Raw genomic sequence first — 15,597 nt, 5'->3', positions numbered from 1 at the left:
ATGCTACTGGGACTGGTTGTCCCAAGTAGACCAAAAGTCTCATAAACTACAATAATATATAATAAGATACTTAGAGTCTTACAATGATAAGACAAGATTCCAAGGTATTTCTAAAAACAACGGACCAGAGGTCAGTCCGGCATAGAGTTAGTATCCGATAACCCCTTCGAATAAAATGTATCTTTTATATATTTTTATCAACCACAACTTCCTACGTAATCGTTAGGAAGTGGTAATTTCTCAATCTCTCGTTAAACAGAACTTGGCAGGATATGTTCCTTATCCACATAAAAAGTGGTATTTCAAAACTTCATATTTGCGTCTTATATATTTTTACTAAATTAATAATTAACTAAATTAGAAAGCTTTACCACAGCTGGAATTCAAAATAAGCAGAAATAATCATAGATATATCAAGGAAATAAAAGCACTTTCACCCCCCCCCCCTCCTCTCTACCCAGTTTTTAACACTAAAGTTCAACCATTTTTACATCAATTCCTTAATAATATGTGCTCGGAAACGAAAAGAAGTCAGTAAAGTTAGAAAACTGTATCACAACGCACTGAGAAAGAAAAGGCTTAATTTGTTTCATTTTCTTAAGCTTTATGTTTCCTGTGAAAGTTTTAGTATGTTATTTTTCTGCTCCACTGTGGTTTTTGTAGATAAACAAAAAATGAAAAAATGTTATCAATCCTTAGCTGAGACCAGAGGCTGTTTTAGGGAGGGGAGGGACAGTGACTGGATTTAAGGGTGCAAAATTTTAAATAAATAATATAACCGCTATAATTATTTTGTCATTTTAAAAATTTCATTTTTGTTAAAATAAAGTAGAGGGAGCAGTTAATAAACGAAAGGAAAAAATGAATTACTAATTAATTAATGAAATAAATTACAGCTAAATTTATATAATTACATAATTTAAATAATAAATTGAAAAATAATTAACAAATAAATTATTAGTTAATTATTAAACTAGATCTGACTTGTTAATAAATGAAAATCTTGCTAAAATTTGGCCTCATAATTCTGTGGAATACAGGGGGGAGAAAGGGCTAACTAAGATCTTGCCCCGGGCACAAGAGAGGCCAGAACTACCACTGGTTGGGATTCAGTAGTATCCAACCATCGAATTAAATTTTTTAAATATAGTGAATGAACTTTTTTACAGTAATCAAACGCTGCAAAAATTTAGAGTAAACAATTTTTCTAATTCTAGAGTAAACGATTTTCCTATTATCTGAGCAAATCTAAATCCTTCTGTAAGTAAATTGTAAGTAGTATCATAATTCTGGGTCAATGAATGGATAGATCTGAGACCAATGAATCCAATGGCACAGGCGTCTCGTCTTTTTGGTGGGACATGCTGCTACAGGCATGTCTCAAAAGTACTTGTTTCAGAGGGAACATCTGTTTTAAGCAACAAACCTTTCATGTTTAAGAGTTTTCAGAGACACTAGGAAAATAAAACACCAACAGTTACTAGCTAGCTCTATTGGCTGCATTTTAGAACTTAATTCGGAAAGTACTTGTCAAGCTTCAGAGCGAGTATTGGAACGGGGCTGAGTAAGCGGCAGCTCCCTACATACATAGCATAATTTCTGCTCATTCTAAGCTTTATTGTCACTACCTTCTTTCTTTTGAAAAAACGTTTATTCACACATTAATTAATAGCCTGAACCTATTGTTTCTTCAACGGTGCTGCACTTTGTTTCTTGGAATCATGAGCTCTACGTTTTGTCGAAAACTATGTTTATTAGCTTAATCCATTTTTTCTAGTCTGATTGTAAGAAAACAGTCCGACTTGGTAGCACTGACTCCTACCAAAAACTATACAGGGAACAAAATTAAAAGAGACAAACAACAGACCCTTATGTATTCTACGAATCTCAACGCACTTAAAAATTGGCGCTCTACTAAAAGGTACAAAATTTATTGGCAGTGTAAACGCTTTAAAATATACGTATTCCAACTTCATACTTGAGTATTACCACAGTGTCAAAACAAAATTTCAGAAAGCACTGAGAGAAAGGACGCATACAATAAGCACGAAAAGACATTCTCTTTAAAGATTTGGGTTCTGAATTTCTTCAGTTTCAATATGGCACCATTCTCTGGAAGGGGGAGCCTTGGGAAACGTGGCTGCTTAAACTCTACCTTTTGCAAAAGTGTCGATGAGCTGCCCAATGATGTCTCTGCAAAAGTTAGAGATGGTAAACGGTCATGAGTAGGGCATCCAATAGTAATGTGTAGATGAACTAATGGCAATTTTACCAAGACTGTTTTATAGTTTTAACATTAGCATACTTGATTGAATCTTAGTTTGTGTAGTTGATAGGAAATCCCTAAGGAATAGATTAACATCAAAATTTATGAAATTATTTTGCATTAAAAAGGCTTAATGGAATTTGCGCATTATATAAATACTATAAAAAGTCATGAAATGGTTCATGAATTGTAATTCGTAAATGAGTTTTTCCAATGGCAATCTTGGAAACATCGTTTTACGTTAACGAGGTTTTAGTATCAATCTGTTTCATTAGCTCTTGGTCGTTTACTGTCAAAGGGATATCCCAAAGGAAACACTAAATTTAATATTGGCGGAACTATTTTTTATTCAAACGCTTATTCCCCCATTTAGAAAAAGGCAAAATTTGTAGTGTCATTAAAATGGAATTTAATTGTGATTCGTAGATCAGCCTTTCAAAAGACAATCTGACAAACTCTAATTCATATTCTGAGATTCTAACGTTAATAAAACTTAATTGATTCTTAATTTATTCAGTCAAAAGGATATCCCTGAGGAACACATCAAGGCCGTATCCAGGGGGGGTACCTGGTTTGAACCTCCCCCTGAAATTTTTGACCAAGTCAAAAATTAGTCTAAAAAATACCTGTAAAGACAAAACCTTACCAGAAAACAGGATGTTAGACAAAGTCCACGAGAAAAAATTGGGTAAACCCCCCCCCCCCGAACAAAAATCCTGGATCCGCTCTTGGAACAGATTACTATAAGGATGAATAGGTCAAATATGTTTAATACTAACGAAAATGATTTGCACTTTTTCTTCAAGGTGAGGATTTATTGTTTATGCCGTCTTCTGACAAGATCCCAGGCGCAACCAAAATGAAAGCAGGAGGGTTAATCAATAGGGCGAAGAGCTCATTGAGCTCTGCGGTAAAACCGAGTTAGCTATTGGGAACGGAAGTTTTGGCATTGATGGAGTTTGCGATGAGTATCACAGCCTAAATATTAAACACTAACCAGAATTTCTATGCTCTCCATCAAAGATTTTTGGGACGCAACAGTCGCACACCTTTCTTTATAACTGTGCCTTCTTTAATATTTATGCTCTAGTAGTAAATGAAGCTATTGCTATGATGCAAAGGGAAACTTCCCTTTCCGCGTGCTGTGATGTGTCCCATTTCTGAAACAAATTTTGCTACTCTTTAATATGTATGCTGAGGTGAGTAAAGATGTGTAAGCGAGAAAAAGTTTAGCGTTATTATTTTTGGCTGATAATAGGTTCGTACTAGAAATAATTAACATGGAAGTGCTCCATAGAGAGGGTTCTGACCATTTTCCAATTAGTTTGACCCTTACAAATTTTAATTTAATGGTTCTAAACTGAGTTTAAATGACTTGGTGGCATTCTATTTTAGGTCTCATAAAAATTAGAATAGTTCGTCACGACTTAGAAATGAGTGGTCTCTTCAAGCAGGCTTAGATATACAACAGCATTTTTTCTCTGAAATGATAAGTCAAACAATTGTTTGAAAACTACAAAATATTGAAACACGCGGCAGCTCAGCAGGTGGTATTACGACGATATTTACCTCGTTTCTCCAATTTAATTTGTCAGGATATTTGCAAATGCGTAAGAACTCTTATACAGCGGATTTTTTTTATGCTAAATGTAAAAACATTTGATTGCATCTGAATTTATATTTAATAAATTACAGTCGGAGGATCATGAAAAATCAACAGTACAGCACTTACAGAAATATAGAACAAAACGAGAAATAAAAAAAAACTTATGAAAAGAAAAAAGTCAGAAAAAAACATTCCACTTGTTGAAAACTTGTAAGACACGAGAATTTTCGAAAGCTTTAAAAATCTGAAATCAACCCTCCAACTAATTAACAAACGGCGTCTCCGAGTCCTGAATCGTGGCCATCATAATTTGAGGGAACTAGATAATAATTTGTCTTCCTTGCAATGATCGAATAGCCTGGAGGAGGACATTAGACTGTCAGTAGTGAGGGATAAATCTATTTCAAAGCAGTCATAGAGGTATACTATTGGAGTTACCAATCCATCAAGACGTTATTACGCACATCTGGGTCTTGCGCAATGCCAAAGTACACCTGTATGTTACGAAACAGGAATTATTCGTTTACTTAAGCAAATGTTTTCCTCAAGAAGCAGGTGTTTTTTAAGTAATTTTGCGTGACTTGTTATATCTCAGGGTCAACGGTGAAGCCCCTGTTGTAACTGAGGACGGCGCAGACATGGGTGTTACGTAATGACGTCGCACACGAGGGTGTTAGGTAATACTTTGAGATGTTTTTTCTTTAAGACATTTCTTCTACAAGATGTTTTCTTATTTTTTCGAGATTTCATTTTCTTCAAGATTTTTTTTTTCTTCAAGAATTATTCCTCAGGGAACCTTTATAATCCATCATCAAATATTTTCGTCCGCACTAGGAATCGAACGTTAGACCAGGGTTTTCCCCCGACGGAATCTGGCCTTAACCCCCTGGACCAACAAATTTTTTCTAATGCTATATTCTAGGGAAACAAATTAAATGCAAATCTCATCACTGTTTCCGGGAATGTCTATGCGCCATCCCGACAACGCGAATACCGTGATGAGTTTTGCTTGAATCGATCAGATTCCCTATTGCAGTTCTCTTTGAGGTATAGATCGCATGTTTCTTATCCTTGGAAACCAATTCATATGCAGGGAAAAAATCGGTTACTGGAAATTGGTTACATTTGACGCACACATTTGGTTACATTTTACAGTGTGTGCTTATAATTTTAAGATCGCTCCTCACCTTTAGCAAACATTTGATTTATTGCAATATATTTCGTCTTTAATTTTATATTCCCTTATTTATTAAAAAGGACATAGACTTGAGAACATTTCTTGAATAACCCTTCCCTTTATTTCCACTTATTTTGTAAAAAGTGGCTACCCTGTGACATTTCTGTGGTACATATTATAATTCTTAAGGCATTCTCAGATATTTCATGATAAACATTTACTTTAAATCAATTGATTTGTAGTTTCGCAAGCCACCCCAAACGTGATACCCCCCATGGCAATTCACGCCATCGTGGTACACTATGGCTGACACAAGGCACTTTCTGGCACAAACTATTACTCTTAGGGCTTTTTCAGATGTTTTCATAATAAAAATCATGCATTAAATCCATTGGTTAGTGTTTTCTCAAGCCACCCTCAAGGTGATGTCCCCATGGCAATTTAAGCCACCGTGGGTGACACACGGCACCCTCTGACATAAACTACCATTCCTAGGGCATTTTCAGATATTTTCTTGATTAAAATCATGCTTTAAATCCAATGCTTCGTGTTTTCACAAGCCACCCCAAACATGATGCCCCCATTGCAATTGCCAACCTGTGCCATTCTATGACTGGCCTGCGGCACTCTTCAGGCACGCATTATCACACCTGAAACATTATCAAATTTTTTCACGATCAAAATAAAAGCAGAATGGTTTTGTTTCTTTTCTCGTTCTTATTATACCAAAGAGGAACTGTTTTTGTTTCTTTTCTCATTCTTCAACCAGGGTTGTTTTATTTTTTCCCCAAAAATACTAATACCAAAGCGGAATTGCTCTGTTTTTTTTTCTCGTTCTTATGTTTCAAGCAAGGTTGTTTGACCTTTTCCCGAAAATAGCAATACTAAAGCAAAATTGCTTTGTTTCTTTTCTCATTCCTTTGTTTCATCCAGGGTTGTTTATATACGCAATTGTCCATTTTATGTGCATGTCAAGTGTCCACTTTAAGGGCCAAAAGAGTCTGGAGAACACCCTGCCCTCATATCATGCTCTCTTTCCCCCAGAGGAATTCCACGTGGGATCGGATCAAAATTTGGATAGGCTTTAAATTTGAAAATGATGCAGTCTTGTTAATACGCTTCCAGGGTCAATATGGCCTCAAACCCTAGTGCCAATTGCCCTAAATTAGTCTTGTTTTTCCTTTTGCCATAAGAGAGAAACTCACCTGGCAGTCCTGAGAGCAGTATGTGGCCAGCAAACATGCGTTACAAACATGATATGCTTGTTTCCTGCATATTACACACACCTGAGCCTGAAAAATCCATTAGGTCAAAACGTTTTAAAATTTTCAAAAAAGATATATCTCAAACTTTTGCCCCCACAATCCTGCTATTTTTACAATTCCATCTTTTGTCAAGTTTTAAAAAGTTATTCGAAAGTTATTAAACTTTTGCGTTGTTTCAAATACTTCCCCTTCCATAACAAAAGTTTCACAAGTACGTTCCTTATGGATACGTTTTTTTATGGAATCTTGCAGTGATTTGTGAATTTTTTTCAAACACTACAAATTCTTCTTAAGAAATACCAAAATATATATTTTTTTTATTGAAGCTTGAATACTGGCAAATACAGATTGAACTAACATAGCTTTGTAATTATACAGTCCAAATACTAACACAGAGTAAGACTTATCTACTTTTGTTTTTTTGTATTCGTGATACTTATGAGAGTCCAAAATGAAATAAGCTTTCAATTACTATATTTGTTCTTAAGTATGGTATTGATCCTATTTATTGGCTATTCTTTAAATACTTTCAGAGGATAATGTCCTAGGTCAATGTTCTACATCCTCTGTTGATTCACTGATTTTAGATACTGTATCAGATGATCATTTATTTATTCACCGAAATTTTAGAACAGCCAATTAGTGCGAAATAGTCAAAAAGTCAATTAACTATACCTCCGGAGATAACAAAACCTCTCACAGCCGCAAGGTCAAGTGCTGTACGTTATGTAAGTTTCCCATTTTTATGTATTAGATCGGATATTAAGAAAAGTGGACATATTTCATCCTGAGTCTCCAAAATACTAAAGGTTTGAAGGTAAAGTTGTTAGAAAATGTTGAGGTGGTGTTATTCTTACACCACTAAAAAAACTTTGCTAATAAAAAAAACAGAAATTAATTAAAAGAAAGTTAAATACAAATAGGTTTTTCAAAGGAAAATGAAGAGCAATATTGAAGTCAGAACCAGTAGAAATTACTTCCAATTATAGTTCAAATTCAAAACGAAACAGAAATTACTATTAAAGAATAAATGAAGCCCAAAACGGACAGAAATTAAATTTAACATATTAATATAAATTAATACGATGCCCGCAATAACGAAAAAAAATCATCTTTTTGTCAACAATAGTTTCTTATTTTGGTGCTATCAGTTTTCTCAAATCTGATCTTTAAACAACTATACAAAAACTGATCTTCCATGTTGTTCACCGCACTTTCTAAACTGTATTCCGTCAAGCCTCTCCCACACGCACTATATAGCTTGCTACTGTTTGACTCCAGATCAAGGACGGAAGAGTTAAAACCTACGATCAGGATTTTCGGTAATTTAAAGTTTCTTTTAAAAGTCCCCTTTTATTTTAGGAACAGTTATGTTTTGCAGAAATATTCAGTTTCAGACACTTTAACTGTTGTTAGCTCTCAAGAGTGCGATGTTTTCAAGAGAAGCCTAGATCATTTGTTTTTTATGTCATTTCAAGTTATATGCAATTTTTTACCACAACAGTTTTTTAACCCTTTTTACATTTTTGGTTACCACTGGCTGTGGTTCGTTCTTGACTTACAGCCTGTACCTGTAGATTTAACCACGATCATCTCAAATGACGTCAAATTGTTTTTAATATACCATGATTGAAGTTTAAATATGATATAATTGTACATGACGTCATAATATATAACATTAATCAATTAATTATGATATCCAATCTAAGATCAAATGATGCGGTGCTATGTCATCTTGTATGTGGTGATGGAGTTATTATCAAAAATTCGATTTTATTTTTAACATTATGTTTTGATACTTACAAAAGCAGATACATAGAACAATTTCCTTTGAAATTAGCCCTGAAACAGCTCTGTGATGTTCCAGTGACCCACTAGCAGGAAAAAAGAAAAAAATGATAAAATATCAGTGCTGCCCAAGCAAAAGCGATTCTCTTTTTTTTAAGGCAGAAGCTGTGAGTATCCCAATATAGGGATACTTCTATAGACGGGAAACATAAACAAAAAAACAAGCGATCATTAACATGACAAAACAGTCAAAACCATTATCATCAAAGTAATTGATGCGGGCCCATATCATGATCTAATCACAGTTAAACCATCATTGAAGAAATTGAGAACCTCGGCTAAAAGCAGCAATTAGGGAAGAAAGTTACTTATTGATTCTTATTCTTTTCACCGCACCCACAACTAAGAGCAGCAAATGTACCTCAACTCTCATTCAAAAGCAGTCAAAGGAACTAACGAGTTTCAAATATCCACATAATGAAGACAATGATTGGCAATGACGTTTGCAGGAATATCTTATCTTCCCAAGAATGTCTAATACGTAACATTCCGTGTTTATGGGTCTGTGAAGTCAGTCTCCACGCAGAAACTCCCAATGGACCACAATTTTGTCAAGTTTGCTCATGTTTTAGTTAGATCCCATCGAATTCAGTTGTACAAGAGGAAAGGAAGGACATTTGACATATGTTAAAAGGCAAGCAGCAATTAATTCACTCCAAGCAATCTTTATGTGTAACGACTGTAGGGTACCCTACCTTCAGTGTTCTTGTCAGAGAAATGGACTGAATTACACCTGAATAAACGGTGAGTGCCAAGGTGCGAGCAGCAAAATTTCTCAGGAAGAAATAGAGGACACACAAGATCATGAAGCTTGTTCAGCAATGATCTCTTGTTTTTGTTTTAAACCAGTTGTCACTATTAAAACTGACACAGTTTTGATTTTAAACACAATAAATTAGTCGAAATCAAAGTTCAGTTTACGTCACCAGGGTGTTTCGGCACAACATCAAGGGATCAAATCCAAAATATGCTTTGTCAGCAGAAAAGACTATTCACACGCATCGTTCGTATCAGACTAATCACAATCTTTTAGTCTCCATAAACGCTTTGCATAAAGACAAGGACAAACTCTTAATATTCGGAATATTATTTTTTCAAATAGTTCTAAGGAATTATTTCTTTTGCAATTCGATCCGGATTGAGTCATTCATTTACTGTACTAATAACTACAAATAACTCTCTAAAAAGTTAGGTTTTCAGTAAATGGTTTGAAAAGAGTTTTCTACATTGGCTTGTGAAACGATACACTGTTTCATTCTGAAAAAGTAACATGTTAAGTAAAAGTAAAATGGTGTTCAAAAAGGGAACCCCGTCACTCGGTGACAGTATCCTTTGGTTAAAGCATTATAATGCTATCAGATCCTCAGAGTACTGAGGATTCGGAAAAAATAGAGGTATAAATTTATTTTGTTGATGGGCAGGCCCCCACCCCGTAAAATCCTTTAAATACTTAAGGTGCCTGTGTACTACTTTATTATGACTCTACTAATTTTTCTTTAAACAGATGTCATCAAACATATTAACACCTTATATTTAGATGCAATATTGAAGCCAATGCTCATCCTATTACAATGGAAAAACAATTGATTTACCTGGAAGTCTCTTAGAGTCATGTTAATTACGGAAGACTCTGCTGCAGGGAAAACGAGCTGAAGTACACTAGAGATATTACCACTTTGTTGACTGACTACAGTAGAATCTAACATTGATCTTAGCATATTCATTCTCGATACTGGGTAGGCCTGCTTCTTATGACTGTCATTATGAGTAGTAGGAGTGATGGACGACGAATGGCCATTATTTTGAAAACCAAGAATAATAAATTCGTCTTCTAGCCTTTGGGCCCTATTTGTTTCGTTACAGATTTTTGGCCGACGGGTGGGTAAGGTCTCCCTGCGCTGAATGTTCACCTTAGCTGACAGAGTATGATGGTTGTTGTCCTGAGAAGAATGTAAAACTCTAGCATCAACATTTACTGGTTCCATTTGGTGAGGATGAACTACATTAATTTGTTTCTGAGCAGGCGGATCTTTCTGTTGGGTAGGAGAGTAATTGGATTCAGGAATTGGTTTATAAGGAATTTCGAAGTAATCTGTAAAACCAACAGCGACACTGATTGTGGCTGAGGAGCCTGAAGCCTCAATCTTCTCGAGATCTTCCTTGAACACTGAAAAATCAACAGACTTAAGATAAGGTTTTGTTTCCTGCAACTGAAAGTAAAGTTTCGGCCACATTTTATATTGAACTAACGAAATAACTAAATCCCTTTGCAGCAATATATTTTCATTTGTCTCTGGTAGAGACCTCAAAACATAAGCCACTAAGCGAGAGAATTGTGATTTTGCTTCTTCAGAAAACAAACCATCTTGGTTCAGTTGTTCTGCTTCAACTTCTTCGTGTGAGAATTCTTCTTTGTCAGACTTGTTCTTTCTTTCACTACTGGCTTCGAGAGAGTTCAGATAACCTTCTATATATTTTTTTAAATCTTCAACAGGGCAATGCCTGTTTATAACCGAGTTGCTCTCTACAGTGTTACCAACAGATATCACAGAGTTAGAACTTGATTGAGCTGAGGTGATGGTTGTTGAGGAACATAGGTAGTCATCAGAAGAAGGCGCCGCTTGAAGTTGCTTTTCGCCGCACGCTGGATTTGAAGTTGCAGTAGCAATTATATTAGGTGACCGGGGACAGTTAACAGATTCCCTAAGATTTTTTTTGCTGCCATTTCCTGTAGACAAAATAGGCACCTCAGGAGAGGAAAAATTCGATGACATTACTTTTTGTTCGCCAGAAATAGGTGGTGAAAAAGGGTGAGATGGTGAAGATTCGGCGGTTTGCGAATCTGGAGTAGGAGGTTCTCTTTCATTCGAATAAGAATTATTTTGAGGTTGTTCTAGGAGAAACCCAGGCTCCGCTTGAAGTTGCTTTTCGCCACACGCTGGATTTGAAGTTGCAGTAGCAATTATATTAGGTGACCGGGGACAGTTAACAGATTCCCCAAGATTGTTTTTACTGCGGTTTCCTGTAGACAAAATAGGCACCTCATGAGAGGAAAAATTCGATGACATCATTTTTTGTTCGCCAGAAACAGGTGGTGAAAAAGGGTGAGGTGGTGAAGATTCGGCGGTTTGCGAATCTGGAGTAGGAGGTTCTCTTTCATTCGAGTAAGAATTATTTTGAGGTTGTTCTAGGAGAAACCCAGGGCTTGAAAAAACGACTGAAATTTCGTTTTCGATTTCAGAGCTACGTATTGCCCATTCATAGCTGATTTCGGTTTTAATCCATTCCAATTCTTTCTGAAGCGTACTTTCCGTGCTATGGCTACTAATTTTGCGGTCATTCAAAACAGTAAGGTCTTTCTTCAAGGCAAGTATTTTCATCTGTTTTGTGGCTATACGCTCTCTAATGGAGCGATACTTAACTGAGCTTTTGTGAGAATCGATACTTTTTTTAATTTCTTCTAATTTTGTGCATGTAATTCGATATTCTTCTACTTTGGTTTTAAAAAGTGTTTCATTATTGACAAGCTCAGTGTCGTTAACAGAACAAATCTCATCATGTAATGCGTCTAATCTTGTCTTAGTTTCACGGATTTCTATATCCAGCTCTTTCCCCCTTCGATCATTGATGATTGTATCATTCAAGAGTTTCGTAAGGCTTTCTGCAAGCACCTGCGTTTGTTCGAGGGAATTTGTGATTACTTTCTGCTTCTCTTCAAGTACTGAATTTTCAACTTTCAGTCCCTCTATAGTTTTCAAAAGTTCCAACCGTTTTTGAAAAAGTCTTGCCAGATTTGAAATATCGGCAATTGAGTTTGAATTGGGCCTAAAAATAAAATCCAATTAAAGTTACTAATATACAGCTTATTTAAACGTAATAAGAAAAGGTGTACTATTGTCTCCACGAACCGAAACTTGAGAAGAGAAAGTAGAACATAGAATAGAGCTTTGCTGCTGTTAAAGAGCAAACCCACCTCTTTCAAAAAAAAAATTCTTACAGACCTTGTAGTTAAGGAATTTTTTCTTTTGATTGAACTTGTTATTTTGACCATCTTTCGACTTTTTGTTGAGGTTTCCATCGTACATATTTGAACAGAGTAATATTTCTTCAGTATTAATGTCAAACGTGTAAATATTATGTTGAATTATTATCTTTTTAAATTACTCTTTAACTGTACAAATAATGCTGTCTAAACACTGTATAAACTTTCTGAGGATTTTTGATGAAAAATTTCACCTATGAAGATTCTTCTAAAAGAAGCCCTTTAATTGAAAAAAGAATCCATAAGCAAATAATCTTAACAAAGTTTAATTTATTTCAAAAGAATTTGAAAAGGTAAACAAATTCGACCAATTTCTCGCTCTCGCAACTTGCTACGATGTTTTTAGGTACATGAAAAATATAATTTCCCATTCGTGCTAATCTTTGATTGAAGTTAAACAAGAGCCAGGAGATTCGAAATGTAGAAGTGACCCATAAAAACATTTCTATATAAAAACAGGTCGTAATTCTTTCAAATTATGTCTTTAAACCCTTTAGAAAAATAATTTTTGGCAAATTATCGCAAGACTTTTAATAATAAACCGAATACACATATTAGTCAGAAAAAGCTACTTACTTCGGAGAGGAAGCCTCTGAAATAGGACTATATACCGTTTTTCGCAAATTAGGGTTGTTTTCTTGTTCAAGCAAATTTGATTCATGACTCCTGGAAGATTGAGCCCCACTTGTGACATCGTCAAACTCATTTTGTGATTGCTGAGTTTGACTATTTAAAAACTTTTGTTTTCCCAGAGAAATACTAGACAAATCTGAATCACTTATACAAGTAGAATTATCTGGCAAAATTTCTGTGTTGAGAGGTTTATCCAACATTGCACTGCAGGTTTTAGAATGTGCAATTAAAGATTCATTGCTTGTGGAACTTGTTTTTAGCCTCAGCTTCTTTACAGGCCTTATGCCTTCTTCATTACCACATGTCTTTCCTTTTTCAACTGACCAATTCCATTCCGTAACCTCAGAGTTGCTAGGCTTTCTTTTCAACATTTGCTGGGTTTTCTGAGTTTTCTTCTCCACTTTTCTAATAAGTTCTTCATCTTCCACATCAAGGAGAATTTTCGAAACTCTTCCAGATGTTGACGAGAACTTGTTGTTTTTGTTTTTAACTTTTGTCTGAATGGCGTTTGTTTGATCTTTAATGTTTGTCTGACAAGTTTGTTTTCTTTTCGGACTAGAAAACTTGGGGGAATGTGTTTCACTTGCATGACTGAAAGAATTATATTCTATTCTTTGCTTTTTCTTCTTTGGTTTGTTTATTTCACACTTGGAATGTAAGTCCAATTCGTCATAACGAGGATGTAAAGATCCTGATGCCTGCAGAGCACAGGACTTTAACTCACTTTCCGTTAATTTATTTATCACTACTCTAGATGACTTCAACTGTCTTCTAATTCCAGGTATTTCAGCGAGGCTAATAAAATATCTTCCTGTCATTTTTTGTTACCTGAACTGGAAATAAAATGTAAGTTAATAAAGATTGTTAACTCGAAGACCAGCAGCTTATATACGTACTGACTGCCTTTCATGGCAGATAACCATTTGATACAAAAAGTTGAAATGTTACTAAGCTGGGAAGTGCCGTCAGAAACAGATCTTTACACTACAATTTAATGTAGTGCCACAATAATTAGAACGTTTTAAAAACAGTTACAATAAGAAAATGTTGAAATAGTTTAGTGTTGGAATAACTAGTACCAAAACCAATTCCAAAATAGTGAATTACAGAAATTGAAAAATAGGAGTCACGAAAAAATGAACAAAACAAGCATTTGGCATAATACAATGAATTTATTGTTAATGTGTGGATTGAACCAAAAGTCCCTGCATAGATCTACGAAGCAGAGGTTCCTCTAACATAAAAAAGCAGGATTTTTTTATAGCATTAACTTTAAAGGAGAAACAAACTTGACAGTTGCTAGAACTAATAGATAAACATTCACCAGCCGATAGAAACAGTATCAGCACAAAAACATCTCCAGGAAATTCTCACGTAACAGTGCAGTTTATTCAACTTCTGAACTGAATACTATAGTAACCAAGTTCATTATTGACTATTCATAAATAAAGAGTTCTGATTAAACTAAAGGGTTCTGACTGAATACCCAATAATAACAAGTTTTGAACGTGAGACGCTAGAATTCTGTTACTGTAGGGCAGTGGTTCTCAAAATTATTTAAACACTGTACCCCTTTTTACCCACAAAACATTTTAGGTACCCCTCCTCAGTTATTGGTGCTAAGTAAACTATATCTAAAATATAAATAAAATTGCCAGTCCTAGAGTTAAAGGATTTTTGTAATTTTTTTGTTGGCCGGCCGTGTACCCCCAAGGGGTACGCGTACCATAGTTTGAAAATAACTGATGTAGGGGATAAGCCCCATTGTTGCCACAAGGTGTTATTAAAGATACCCCATTAAGGGCTGAAAACGGAATTTGTTAGGATAATGATTAGCATATTCAGAAAGAGACACAAAAACAACCGTTTGTGTCTGCTGGTTGAGACTAATCTATAATTTTGTTAGTCAAGTGCAACTTGGCTAATTCTATGACCTTTTCCTTCCTTGATTATTTATCATCAAAACTGGATTGCCTGGTATTAAACTAAATATATCTATGTTCATTAGTGAATCACAAACTAAACTGTCATAGGAGCTTTCACAAACAAATAGCTAAGAGACTAGTAGGGCAACTACGTACTGTTCGGCCACTTTTTATTCCATCCCTTATATCCATACACACCAAAATCTAGGACGCAACTGTATTTAATATTTTACCAAGAGCAAGAGAGAATTTATTGTGAAATCGATCATATCACGCTTGCGCAAAGAGAAGAAACCAGCTTTACCAGGAAACATCTGTTGGAGGCCATTGAAATTCATTAACCCGGTGAGAGAGTAATTCGTTAATGTCAGTCACGAAAAGGCTGGGAAAGCGTTCAGAACAAATGCTTTGTATTTGTGAACAGGTTGCAGCTGCTAGGACAATATTCCTGTAGAAAGCTGAATTCGAAATAAACTTAAATATTATACGAAAAATTTCGCATATTATTTGGGATCCAATTCATGGCGGGAGCTAGCTATCAGAAAGAGACATTGTATTTTGATAACATCCGGAAAAACGAGGGAAGCAGCACGTCAAGGCAGTGGCGCACTAAGAAAATAATTATGGTTGGGGGGGATTACCAGGGGTCCCGGGGCCAACCAACGAAAAACCTTAACAATTCCTGAAAGAAAATGGTATTTTAAGGCATTACATTAGGTTTATTTTAGCTCCTTGAATGCAAGTTTAAGTAGGGACTAAAGAATGATTGACTAAACCGAGCAGATTAATTGAGATTTCAAAACATATATCCCCTTTAGAACCCCCTCCCCCCGTG

General features: G+C 35.4%; 1 protein-coding gene across 2 annotated transcripts; it reads right to left on the bottom strand.

Annotated features, from left to right (window-relative positions):
• Nucleotides 1–263: 263 nt before the first annotated feature.
• LOC148947849 (uncharacterized) lies at nucleotides 264–14,955 on the bottom strand. 2 transcript variants are annotated; one of them, XM_089095487.1, is made up of 5 exons: nucleotides 14,919–14,955; nucleotides 12,781–13,670; nucleotides 9,755–11,987; nucleotides 6,255–6,341; nucleotides 264–2,193 (listed from the first exon to the last, which is right to left on the bottom strand). In XM_089095487.1, exons 2-5 carry the CDS (start codon nucleotides 13,653–13,655, stop codon nucleotides 2,152–2,154), a joined length of 3,237 nt encoding a protein of 1,078 aa, XP_088951613.1. In that variant the 5' UTR covers nucleotides 13,656–13,670; nucleotides 14,919–14,955; the 3' UTR covers nucleotides 264–2,151. The 2 variants fall into 2 exon arrangements, with proteins under 2 accessions (XP_088951613.1, XP_088951612.1); XM_089095486.1 differs by lacking the exon at nucleotides 14,919–14,955 and having other exon boundaries at nucleotides 12,781–14,911.
• Nucleotides 14,956–15,597: the final 642 nt, after the last annotated feature.

This window comes from Artemia sp. Qi Xiang Cuo, chromosome 10 (genome assembly GCF_049724085.1).
Source record: "Artemia sp. Qi Xiang Cuo chromosome 10, ASM4972408v1, whole genome shotgun sequence".
In the NCBI taxonomy this organism is placed as follows: Eukaryota; Metazoa; Arthropoda; class Branchiopoda; order Anostraca; family Artemiidae; genus Artemia; species Artemia sp. Qi Xiang Cuo.
This window is presented reverse-complemented; position numbering and strand designations above follow the sequence as displayed.